Consider the following 12,738-nt stretch of genomic DNA (forward strand, 5'->3'; position numbering starts at 1 on the left):
AGCGAGCCAGTACACCCAGCTTATACGGTAACAATAACCAGGATCGTGACCTGAGAGAGAAGGCTACTTGGAAGAGCTTGGGCGTGATGACTGAAAACGATTATGAAGGGAGGGGATATGGTGATGCTGGATTGCAGCAACCGATGCGTGCAAGGGCTGTTAGCTTTGAGAATCATGGGCCTGGCGCTTGATCATCTCTATTGTCATGGCATTCGTCGCGCATATGTGGTGGATGAATTGATAGTTTAGCGTGCATTTTGTCGGTGTTCTGTACTCTTTGAATTCCAGTCGCAGCGCCTTGCGAACCTCCAGTTTTGCAGTCTAGCTTCTTATTCTCGTTTTGCGCTTAAAAAGCGTAGATCGTAGTCAGCCATTACTTTTAGACATTTTATATCCTTTATTTCCTCGCCGTCGTGTACCTCATAAAGCCAGCACAATTCCGCATCGGGCAGAAGCAATGGTTCTGGAATGACTATCACATCATAGCATCTCAATTACCCAAATATCGAATCATCTCAATCCATTAGGTACTCACCTTCCTCTCGCATCGTAACTCCAATCTCCACATCTCATACTCTCAACCAGCCACAGGCACGCTTTCTGCCCGGGCACCAATCACAACACGAGGCTAAACAGCTAGCGACGCAAGGCTGCAGATGCGGGGCAACCCTTAACGCTTACCTCGCCCCTCAGCAAGGCAGCCTACTTGCTGCTGGCTGCGGCGCAGTGCGGATCACAAGGCGTAGACTTGGTAAGACTCCCGAGGACGGCTACGTGGTTGTAAGCATCATCATCCAACTCTATTCCTTTTTCCCCTGTTACACGACGTCTGCACGCGGAACCGTTATTGTTGTACGAGCGCTTGCAAGTGCGAGAATCTTTGTTGCGGACGGCACGGCATAAGATCTGCACTAAGGAAGAGCGGTAAGGGACTGTGCGAAAAAGGGGCTTGGCACCGATTTTACGTTCAGCGGGTTTACGAGGATACGACGCGAAGTGCCGAGGTTGATCGCGCAACGTGGTTTTCGCGACGTGTGGTTCAGCGCAGGGGAACTTTGCTGGCGACGACAGACAGACTGAGCAGGAAGTAACAATTGAGTCGAGGACGGGTTGCGCATCGCTGTGATTCTTGTTGCGCCTGGTGTGCGGATCGCAGAGCCAAGAGCGTGGGAAAGTCGTCATACTCGGGCGAAGGACGCGACAGAAAGGGGCGGAGGCAATTCGAATTGACATTGAAGTAGCGATTGAAGGGAGCCAAAAGACGTGAAGGGAAAGAAGTAGGAGTCGATACTTCCATTGCGACACAGCGCTGCGTCAAGACACCTACAAACGAAGAGGGACCTTGGAAGGGAAGCCCCGGACAAAGACAGCAACAACGACGACAACGACGCGAATCCCGCAGGACACCGTCGATCCACCATATCGAAGCTTCTCACGAAACTTGCTCGTGGCTAGCAACCTGCAGCATCATATCGCCATTGCTGCCGCCACCCAAACTTATTCTTATCTTTAAACCTCATCACCGCGCCCGCCAGACATTCACCAAAGGACACGACCAAACCCATCGCCATGCTCTTAACAATGTCAACCACACACCCGCGCACACATGAGTTCTTATCTCTACTTTCGCATTGGCACGTCCGCAAGGCCGAAACAACATTTCTCAAACGCCTCAGCATGCGCGGCTTAGAAGTCGTCGCGCTCGCAGCAGCTATGCTCTTCGTTCCACTTACCATGCACCGCGCGGTACAAGGCCTAGACGAGATATACGAACTACTGGGTCGAAGAGCGCAATCACCGTATGCGACGACCTCATGGATGAGCATAGCCGCCGCTGCGACTATGCTACTAGGATGGCACATCTGGCTCGGTCGTCTGAGTTACAGAACCATTTTAGAAGCGGGATCGATACCTTTGGAAACAACTAGTACCACGGAAGAAAAGGAGTACCTGAAAGAGAAGAAGGTACAAGAAGAACGGATATTGTGGGGTCGCATATTCAGCCGCCTCGTCATACCTTGTCTACTTCTCACACTGGGTTCGCACTTCGTTTTCGAAATCTTCACGCGCATCAAGGATCCCAGACCGCGGATTACGCTGAATACTGTGGATATGCAGGAAGCTACAGGGCAGTTGTACGGCTTTCGATGAGGAACAGTATTTCCACGTCAGACATTACTGTAGGATTGGCTAGTACGGAAGGAAGGTGCAGATATGGCATGCGACCTCCACAAAACACCAACGGCGGACATATCGAAGCCCGGACGTCAACACCATACTGCAACGAGCACCCCGGGGTTTCACACGCAATCCACCGCCCGCGGTGAAAGATAAAGACCTCAACACCCGGTGGTTCGTCTTACGAGTACGTACCCCAGGATATACTTCGGCACAACTCCGGTCCCACGCCACGCCGCAGCAGCAGCAGTCTCACCCATACCCTACGACATTTCTCTCCGCATGATGTCATGTCGAAGACGACTTTCTTGTCCCGTTGATCTACCCCAGACTCGGCCTTATTATTTACGTCGCACAAGGTATTGCGACGAGTGAGAAAAGGCGTGGCTGCGTTGGGCATCCAGCCAATGTTCTTGGCCAGAGCGCACGTGGACGCAAGCGAAGTTGGTGTGCGTGGAGGTATTCGGCCCGATTTTCGGGGGGCGAAGTTGGGTGAAGGGCCGAGTGGGTTGACGGGCCGGATGGGGTGTTAGCGCGGTTGGTTGCACGTGGTGAGGCTGAGGAAATGGGGATGGTGTTGTGGTATGCAGGCAATAGCACTCGGGGAGATAGCAGTGCGATACATTTGTTTTTCTGACGAGGCTGGGAGATATCAATCAATTGTTGGGGGCATGGCTATGAAACTGGTATCGCACGGAATGTCAAGCGAGAGGGTGGCATAGCTTGCGAGTAGACAAAGATATCTGTGCTTCATGACAAGGCGTAAGATGGCAGACGTCGGATTGGTAGAAACACTGTTATCAAACTGGATGTCTGATTCTTATGCGGTCTACGGAAGTGATTGTGAAGATAATCTGAGCATCCATCCCCCAGTAGATGAAGACTATCTACAGGAGTTCTGCGGCCTTGATCGCACATGGCTTCATCAATGCTACAGGGCGAGACCGAACGAGCTATCAATCTATAGAAAAGCATATGATCCAGCCCGAGTTACACAGTCTGGCATGCTTCGCATTCTACGCCGGGTCAAAAATCTCAGGGCCGCTATACTCACAGGTACACTACTACTACCGTCCACCCATCTTCAACTGGAGGATGACAGCACCGGTGGATCTAGACAAACCATCCTACGTCAGATCGCCCACGGAGATATCTCGAGCCGCAAGCGTACCGCATACGAACCGCGGTAGCGTACCGTAAGACTCCAGTGGTACCCTTCCACATGACGGGCGTCTGGCTCGCGACAGCGCAACGTCAGAAACGTGTACCGTACCACGGTCTCGGGGGTATTGATAGATAGCGCATGTCTAGCGATGATCACATGTGTTAATTCCATACTGGGCGTTTCTCCGCCAAGTAAAGCATGTCCGGGTGTTGCGATTCCACAAGGAAAGTGTTTTCCGACGGGGAAGGACCGCGTTGTTCAGTCTGTCAGCTACGATGGTCAATACGCGACAACTGCTCCATATTACCTCTTTCTGCGATGTGATCCAGTATCCCACGTTGATACCAAGAGATAGAGCGTCCAAGACCTGTATCGCGGTTCCGCAGTCTTAGATGAAGCTTGGTCTTCAGTCATCCATTTTCCGTAAATCCAATAACATGATCAGTCCACGATGTGAACAATGCGGGGAAAGATGGAGCCGTCTGGCAATCCCGGTTAGACAATCCACACGTTATCAATTGCGGAGAAGGTCCTGCAAGGTACGGACATCGAGCCAAAACGACGTGAACCAGCATGAATAGTGTGTTCGCGGCAGTGGGAGGCTCCAATGCGTCAACCCGGAGGCGTGGTGTAGGCGGGATCGCGGTGCGCCACCAGCGGTACCGGGATGCTGGCGACGGGATCAGTTGAACGTTTTGGGATGTAAAGAGCGATGTTATATATCGCGCACCGACGCGAACATGGCTGGAGATGGCCTGAGGTGTCGTCTTCCCTTAGTCGAAGGTCCGAGATAAGCTCAATGGTGTTGCAGCGTTCGAGGCACGGTCACGTAGATGCACATAGGATCTATGATCCGAGCGAATCAGTGGCTGTCTGCCTCGAGAACTTAAGTTTTCCCGCGGTCTTTTGTCAAGGATGTCTGCAGCTGCGCCGAAAATCTGGCGATAAGACATGTAAGACATTAGGCCCACCTCACGACCGAGTTTCTGGGTCTTAAGGCCTCAGATCCAGCCTGTAAACATTGACCACCCTTCGATGCAGGCAACTGCGTGCATGGGTGTTGGTGAACTGATACGGGTTGATAGTGGCGTACGCGGGGGCTGACGCGAGGCGCATCGAGGCAGATATGGTGGGCTGGCGCGCATCGCAGCAATAGCGGAGAAACTTTCGGAAAGCATTGCCAAGCGCTTTAATATGTTTCTTCGATGCGCGCGTGTGAATTCGGGCGACTCTTCGGAGGCTAGATAGATGGAGTAGAAGCTGCAGATACCTATCTTGCTCTATTCAATCCACGCAGGCGAAATGTCGATCGACGTTGAGAGGTAATTGCGACCGTGCCTTAGTGAGACAAAGCAACAACCGTCTCGGACCGTATGATGCTAGGTAAGCCTGCGGGTGACAACAGACGTACCGCCGGCGTTGCCAATAATAGTAGTGTCGCGTGGGAGGCCTCGTACGGATGTGTCGCGTTGGATAATCGTCTTAGCAGTGTCGCTTAGGCTATTGCAGCGGATGCCACAATTAAGACATCACAGTCGAAGCTCAATGCATGTTGTCGCTTGGGTATCTTTCTCCGCCTCGCTATTTGTCGCATGGGTATAGCGGAGGTCGGTCATCATTCGCAAGTCGCTATTGCTCGAGATTCGCAGAATGAATGGGTATTGATTTATGTAAAAGCGCAGCCAATGCTCATAGGCTTCTGGCGGTAGAAAATCTATCCAATGACGTTAGATCGTGGCAGAACATCTCTGCTATACAGGTTTCGCTGATTCGCTGAAAGCAATTCAAACAGCACGCTTGTCCACGGGGACGTTGCGCTTCAGTCCGATGAGCTGAAGCATCTCGGTCCAGAAGCCGACAGGCGGTGTGATGAAGGAGGCCTCGTAGGCGTCGATGAGAGGAGCATCCCAGACAAGGTCAACCTCATGGGGCTTCAGCCACTTCGTCCTCTTGAGGACCTTCCAGAACACGAACAGGATCGGAGCAACACCAACCATGGTGTAGTATGTGAAGAAAGACTCGATGGAGAATTCTCCCACAAAGGTGCTGTAACCGTACACGAATACAACGCAAATTTCGAAGCATAGCGCGAACCAGGTACCGTAGGGCTGGAAGTAACCGCAGTAAGGGAGGGTCTTACGGTCGAGACCCTGGACCTTGCAAGCCTTGTAGAATGCGAGGTAGGTACCGCACATGACGATGTAGTTGATGATACCTCCGGCGGTGATGATGTTGACGAGCCAGGTCAGGACCTTGGCGGAGTCGGAAGACAGCTGGAGGAAGGACAGGAACGGGAAGATCATGACTACCGCAAAGCAGTAGATAGGAACACCGTTCTTAGTGCACTTGCGCAGGAACTTAGGAGCGCGGCCCTCGATCGCGAGCGAGTACAGACTGCGAGTCGCACAGTATGTGTATGTGTTTCCGGCAGAGAAGATACTCGTGATCAAGAGGGCGTTGACGAGATGGGGAAGGCCACCAATGTTGAGGTTCTTCATGGCGATGACGTAGGGAGACGCGGCAGCGCTGCTCTCTCCTGCCTCCAAGACACTGACGAGCTCTGGGTCGTTGTAGGCTAGAACAACGCCGACGCAAAGAGCGCCAAGGATGAAGAAGGCACCGAATCGGAAGTAAACTGTCTTGAATGCAGTCTTGATGTAGGCACGTGGGCGCTTGGCTTCACCGGAGACCATGGAAATGTACTCAGGACCAACAATGCAGAAGGAGGCAGCCCAAAGGGAGCCGAGGAAGCCTTCGAAACGATCAAGGGAGCTGCCGCCGGGCATTGGGCCCGGGTCGCGCCAGTGTCGGAAACCGTAAGCATCCTTCTGGGGGTTACCTCCGACCATGGTGATGAAGGTGAAGCAGTAGAGGATCAGGATCAGCAGAACCTTGCCTCCGGAGAGCCAGAATTCAGCTTCACCGTAAGCCTTTACAGCCAAGATGTTGCAAGCACTAAAAGCGATTAGTTCTTGTCCCTTACATAGGATACTACCCTTAGGGCAAACTGGTAGGTCTTACGCGTATAGGACAATGACGCCCGCACAGACAGCAGCGACTGGAATATCATCTCTCCAGAACCGCAGCACAATGTTAAGGGCCGTGATCTCGAACGGGATCAGCAGAGCCTCGTAGAAGAAGAAGTTCCAGCCAGCCATGAAGCCTAGGGACTCATCAACCCATTTTCCAGCCATTCGGATGAAGCCTCCGGAGACAGGCATGAAACTGGCCATCTCGGCCATGGCGTTGTTCACGAGAGCGATGATGCAAGAGTATCCAGTGTATGCGAGGAGTAGACCGAGGGGACCGCCCTTGTTGAGAGCACCACCGATTGACACAAACAGAGCAGTACCAATGGAACCACCAATAGCGATGAGCTGAATCTGGCGGTTACCAAGGTGACGCTGCAGGTCGTCGGAGTTGTCGGTCATCTGGCCATGTTGGATATCGTCACCAGGATACGCCTCGCGGACGTACTCTCCAGAATACTTCTTGTCTTCGGCCATGGTTGCAATGGGGGGTTTGTCGCTTTAGGCAAAAAGGGAATTGTCGCAAGGGAGTATTGTCGCGTATGGAAAGTCGCTTTGGTATGGGGTTTGTCGCTCTGGAGTCGACGCTTGGGGGAGGGATCGACTATCAGTCGCGTGGGGGAGCAGCAAAAGCTACGACAAAATGAGTTGCACTGGAAGCCAGTGAACGGAAGGAAGGCTACAACTTGGTAGAGGAAGTGAGATTGCCCTTGATCAGAACCAGGACCCTGGGGGTAAAGGGCGCGGTACTTATACGGAGGACAGGCGCGGCACACCCAGTGTGCCCTGTCTGTGGATCCTCTCGGTGGTGAGCGCTGCGATGCCACTACGAGTCCAAAGAGGTTTGGTGGGGCGCTAGGCGACCGGCGACGACTAACGCTCTGGGGCGTAGTCCATGTACCGCAATTCTGGGCATGGGATTCGACGGTACAGAGTTTTCAACCCACCCCGGCTGCACTGCTGCGTAGCGACCCCGCTCGTTTTGTCGCACGCGAATGGAGATGCGCCTTCCCTCAGTAGCGGCGTCGACGGCACCACCCTACTGCGCCGGCCTGGCCAAGCCTGGCTCAGCGACGCAGCGGAAACACCTTGTTCGCCCATGGGCAAGCGCGCCTGGGTTAAGCACTGGGGTGGGCGACCAGGGCCCAGGTCCCTCGCCGTTCAAAGACAGTTAAGGGAACGTAATCCAGCGTGGCGGGCCTCCGGTGCTGGCGAGTGGCTGCATGCGAGCATGGCGATGCGAACAACAGGTAGCGGGCCATTTGTCACACCAAGCTCGTGGGTTTCTGGGGTCGGGCGCGATTGCTTCTGGCGTGGCGCTTTGCGGCTGACAGCTCGCATCTTTTGTGAGAAACAGGTCGTCTGATGCCGCCAGCTCCAAGCATGGGAGCCGCATAACGAAGCCTCTGGACCGGCTCTCGGCTGATAACAAGGAAAGAACGCCACGGTGCTTGATTCGTGTTCGCCGCCTTAGATACGTTGAGAGATTGGCATTGCGGGAAGCCGAGCCATGTACAAATCAGATGACGGCATCGCGCGTGAGAAGTACCGGTGGCCCTCGTGGGTGCCCTGGACGCTGCAGCCGGCACACAGTTCTGAATGCACAATAGGCGGCATACGTCGGTCCTTCTCAGTCTGCCATGGAAGTCGTGTGCGACATGAAACTGATAGCCATCTTGGGGTCTGCTTCGGCATTTTGCGCTGGCCGTCTGAATGTGGTCGCAAAGAGCGCGGCGCCTTGGGGTCGGAATGTGGAATCTGCCTACAGGTAAGTTGCCTTATGCACAGCTTGGAAGATCCGCAGCAGTAGCGAATCCCAGGAGATATTCTGTGGAACACTCCCACTGCTCAAGCCTCGAAGGTGATAGCGCTCAGCCTCTCGCATCAGCGTGCGGTCGCTGTTTGCCTAAAAGCAATGGCTTCTCGGCAGTGCCCCATCGTCGGCTGAGCGGCAATCGCGTCGTGTATGTATTGGAGCCCGAGTCGTTTGAGATGCGAAATAATGATCTTGAGGTGTTTTCAGTGAGTAGGAGGTGAAGAGAAGAATGGAAGTCACGATAGCAGCTTGGTAATCTCCTCTCCGACTCCGGCGCCGGCTCGTCGTCGGTTCGTCGCTCCTGCCTGTCCTGCCAAAACTCAGAGAGGAAGCGACAGCGCACAATACGTCTTCACAGGCATGGACTGAGCAGGACAACGTATTCTTGTTTGCGTCTCTCTATTGATGCGCGGACAGCAGACGGCCCTGGGAGACGACATCTATCACCTTGACAGTACCACCTTGCGCTGGAGATGTCCAGCGGCGTACGTCTTGGCCTATAGAGCATACAACTTATCGACCCGATCTGCTTACTGTTATCGAACTATCATCATCGACGATTCACTTCCAGATCGCAGGCTCGCTGTGGCCGATACGTCGAGGCTGTGTGCCGCTGCATGTACATTCCTTCTTCGCTAAGCCTTACGATGCACACATCTAGATCTCTACCGCCGCTTTTAGGTGGTGTGCCACAACACCATCCTGACGATCACAGCTTTTCCGCGGCGTTGTAACACACATTTCTCGACCATTGTTGCTGTTCACTCCTCTGCGCCTACACCATTTGGAGCGAGTCACGCTTTGGAACAAAGACCCTTCGTCTTAGTCATTTCTTATCGGTTTACAGCTGGTGGAGACGAAAGGTCTCCATTTTCGACCCAGACCCACTCTCACTCCCGCCGTTCCGCGATGCTCCTGAACGGACCCTGGAATTGAACGCAGGAACCGAAGGATGTGCGGCTTTTACATGATCCCAGTCATCAATCCAGCATCCTTGGACCTTTTTCTATCGAACTAAGCGGCCATGGCTGCGCACCTATCTGTAAGATCAAGTACAGGAATCTTCTCCCTTCCTGTCCACGGCCTTGAGCTTCTCTCGGTGTTGGCTGTTCGAGTCCTGATGAGTCTGCTATAGCTAGAGGGGTCTCCAACTGGGCATTGTGGATGCCTATCGGTATGCCAAGAACCAGGCAATACCTACGACTACCGTCTTCACGATCTTGTTGAAATTCCCCTGGGAGAAACCAGCTTTCTGAATCTAGCATACTAACATCGCAGGCTCGTTTTGTCGCAGTACGAATATTTGCCTTTTTCGCAAGCAACGCGGTCGCATTACCAGCACCTAATGTCGCTCATCTTTGGACTTCATTTGCGGGTGCTCATAGCGAAAATGGGCAGAACGATGAGTCAAGAGCTGCTTCGTGATACAGTTATTTGCAGCTTGAGCTGGGGCTTAGCAGCGATCTGCCCCGCTCCTGCCGCCTGCCTCCTACCCCTCCATGATACGTTGGCTACGCCTGCACTTTACGAACCTCAGCCTCACGAGCTCAGCCACGAGGTCCCTCTTGCAGCCTGAACAGCATCTTGAGTCTAATTTCTGCACGCATCTGGCATCACGCGCGCTTTTCTCCTCATCCTTGCAACCTCAACCAGTACTTCTTATCACCGAGCATCTCCTTACTCCAAGATCCCTCTCCAACTGGCGTTGCACAGCTGTGATACGTGCCCTCACAAGCCTCCGAGTGTTCTTGTTATAAATCGCGCCTACAACGAAGCTCCACGTCATCTATATTGCGCCTCGAATACTGCTGTGCGACCCATCTTGCATCAATCTCAGAACGGACCCTTTGGGCAGGCGTTCACACCAGTCTTGCGTACCTATAAAGCCTTCATCGACCTTGCGAATTTCTGATATTCACAAACACCAACATTGAACACGCCAGAGAGCACTAAACACCATGTGTCGGTGGTTCGCATATATTTCCCCAACGGAGCCATGCCTTCTCTCGGACGTCCTCATCACGCCAGACAACAGCATCAGCAAGCAATGCTCTGAGCACTATCTCCCGAAACTACTGCCACATAACGAGGAAAAGGATCTGGATGACTCCCCAGATGAGCTGATGCGTATGCGCAATTCATTACTGAACATGGACGGGCTTGGCATTGCTTGTACGTACTACATTCCTTTCTTAGATCATGACACACGCTCCCTGTTGTATGGCGGCACGGCACCGATGTTCACAGCGGTCACGCACCCACTCCATTCAAGGGGAAACCTGAACATCTATTTCCGTAAAGCACAATTTTTCATTCGTAAAAAAGTAGCCTAAAGAGACTACACTGCCTCAATTGGTATACAAACCTCGCCTTGTAGGGCAATGTAGACTTCAGCACACCTGTCCAGTCTTTCTCTTGACTGGGGTGCACCATCATATGGGTGATCTCCATAAACTCCGAGACTTACGAATGCGAAACGCATTATGCCACCAGTCAGTTGACAACTGCTCACATACACCCAGGGTACACCGAAGCGACCTCATCCTACGTTAAGCACGTCACAGGCCCCCGCCCCGCACTCTACAAGTCCCAATCCCCACCCATCAACGACTTCAACTTCAAATCCCTGTGCCACAACACCGAATCGCAATGCGTCTTCGCCCACATCCGCGCCACAAGCGGGTCCGTCGTAACGCAAGTGAACAGCCACCCCTTCGTATTCGGCCGCCACGTCTTCATGCACAACGGCGTCATCTCAAACTTCTCGTCGATCCGGCGCGAGATGACCTCGCTTCTCTCCTTCGACGCCTACTGCAACGTCCTCGGCAGCACAGACTCCGAACACGCCGCCGCCCTTTACATGACCAACCTAACCAACAGCAGCACCAAAGAAGCCTGGGAGAAACCCTACCCCCTCAAGAAGATGCTCGAAGCCATGCAAAAGACCGTCGTTCAAATCCTCACTTTGCAAAAACGCACACTGGGTGAAGCCAACACGCCCAATTCCCTCAACTTCTGCACCACAGACGGAACGAAAATGCTTGCCATCCGCTTCCGCAACCACGTCTCGCAGCAGCCGCCCAGTCTCTATTGGTCTGAGTTTGCGGGTCGCACGCTTAATACGAAGTTCCCTGGTGACCCGGATAGTAAGGATGGCGGGAGTGCGGATGCAGGAGGGGAGATTGGTGAGGCTGGTGCGATGGGCAAGCATACGATCATCGCGTCGGAGCCTACGACGTATGATGAGAAGGAGTGGAATCTGATCAAGAGGAATTGCGCGTTGATGGTCGATGAAGATGGGATTGAAAGGGAGGTCGAGATTGAGTATGATGAGGGGTTGAATGCGAGGGATCCGAATTTTGATGGCCCGGCTGATGCGGTGGGTGGGAAGTAGGTGGATGGTAGTGGTCATTGATTGATGGCTTGAGACTCATACGCATCAACGTAGGAGACAACCAAACATCATGGAGCCTACATGACCGGAAGCCTTACTAGTTTTACTCACTTAATCCTAGTGTAGTCCTGCACATCTTATCAGATCTGTTTTCTTGCATGAGATGCGTAGGATGCGTAGATCATGTTTATCTGCTGTTTTAGCCTAGATGATTTCGTCCCTGTTATCTTTACGCGATCTCTCCTTTGCTTAGGGTTAATTTTAGCGACAAGTATAAATGGGTTTCTTCCTCTTGGATCTGACAGTCACCCTTCGCATAGGCGACTTGGATGTAAGATATATTGTTTGATATTATTACCGATCGGACGCTATTAAATCGAAGACAGACTATGGTACAAAGGCGTCCAGGTATACACGGGAGGTATCTGACAGGTGCCATTGTTGTCGCGGAAACGATTCGCTTTCGCTAAAGTTAAATCTCAAAGTCGATCAAGTGCAAATCCACTCGTCCCAGCGATCACCTGTACCCAGCCTCACCGCTCCACGGTATACCATCCGGTCTAAGTCCCATAGCTTCTTTCTGCTCCATCTGCTTCCTCAACTCGGCTTCTCGTCTCGCGTCTTCCACATACCGCAACCTCTCCCTTCTAGCCTTCTCCTTCAACTCTCCGAAGGGATCGAATCGCTCGCTCTCGGGGTTCTTGAAGGGATTCTGCTGCCAGCTTCCCCGATCCGTGAGCGTTGTACTCCGGGGTCTGTTGTTCAACACATCGTACGCTTTGTTGAGAGGTGGATCTGCGAAAGGATTCGGCGTTGGTGGTACACGGGTAGAGCGTTCTGTGGACACGGTCTCTGGGCGGGAGTATGGACCTGGGCCAAAGAGAGTGTTGCTGCGATCGGTAGAGCGGGTAAGATGAGCGGTTGCTCCGCCGGCATTTCCGCCATTGAGGCGCGCGAAGATCGAAGACGCGTCGCCTACATGTGCAGTCTCCGGGGGTGGGACGTGATCGTTCGCGTATGGATTGAACGTCTCAAACGGCGGACCCTTGTCAATGTAACTGTGCCTCCGCTTCCGGCGCTTGATGAAGACGAAGCCGGCAACTAACAGCGCTAATGCACCTATTCAACAATTAGCAACGGTCTATAGCAGCGACAA

The 12,738-nt window shown here is 53.1% G+C and overlaps 2 protein-coding genes across 2 annotated transcripts; one reads left to right on the forward strand and one right to left on the reverse strand.

Annotated features, from left to right (window-relative positions):
• Positions 1-5,127: 5,127 nt before the first annotated feature.
• Positions 5,128-6,849, reverse strand: J4E90_007590 (uncharacterized protein; the record flags this gene model as incomplete). Its single annotated transcript, XM_051437125.1, has 2 exons — positions 5,128-6,298; positions 6,365-6,849. The coding sequence occupies 2 exons, from the start codon at positions 6,847-6,849 to the stop codon at positions 5,128-5,130; spliced, it is 1,656 nt and encodes a 551-aa protein (XP_051288871.1).
• Positions 6,850-10,146: 3,297 nt separating this feature from the next.
• Positions 10,147-11,582, forward strand: J4E90_007591 (uncharacterized protein; the record flags this gene model as incomplete). The annotated part of the gene is made up of 2 exons (XM_051437126.1): positions 10,147-10,360; positions 10,711-11,582. 2 exons carry the CDS (start codon positions 10,147-10,149, stop codon positions 11,580-11,582), a joined length of 1,086 nt encoding a protein of 361 aa, XP_051288872.1.
• Positions 11,583-12,738: the final 1,156 nt, after the last annotated feature.

This window comes from Alternaria incomplexa (assembly GCF_024043165.1).
Source record: "Alternaria incomplexa strain BMP 0042 chromosome Unknown scaffold_11, whole genome shotgun sequence".
Taxonomy (NCBI): Eukaryota; Fungi; Ascomycota; class Dothideomycetes; order Pleosporales; family Pleosporaceae; genus Alternaria; species Alternaria incomplexa.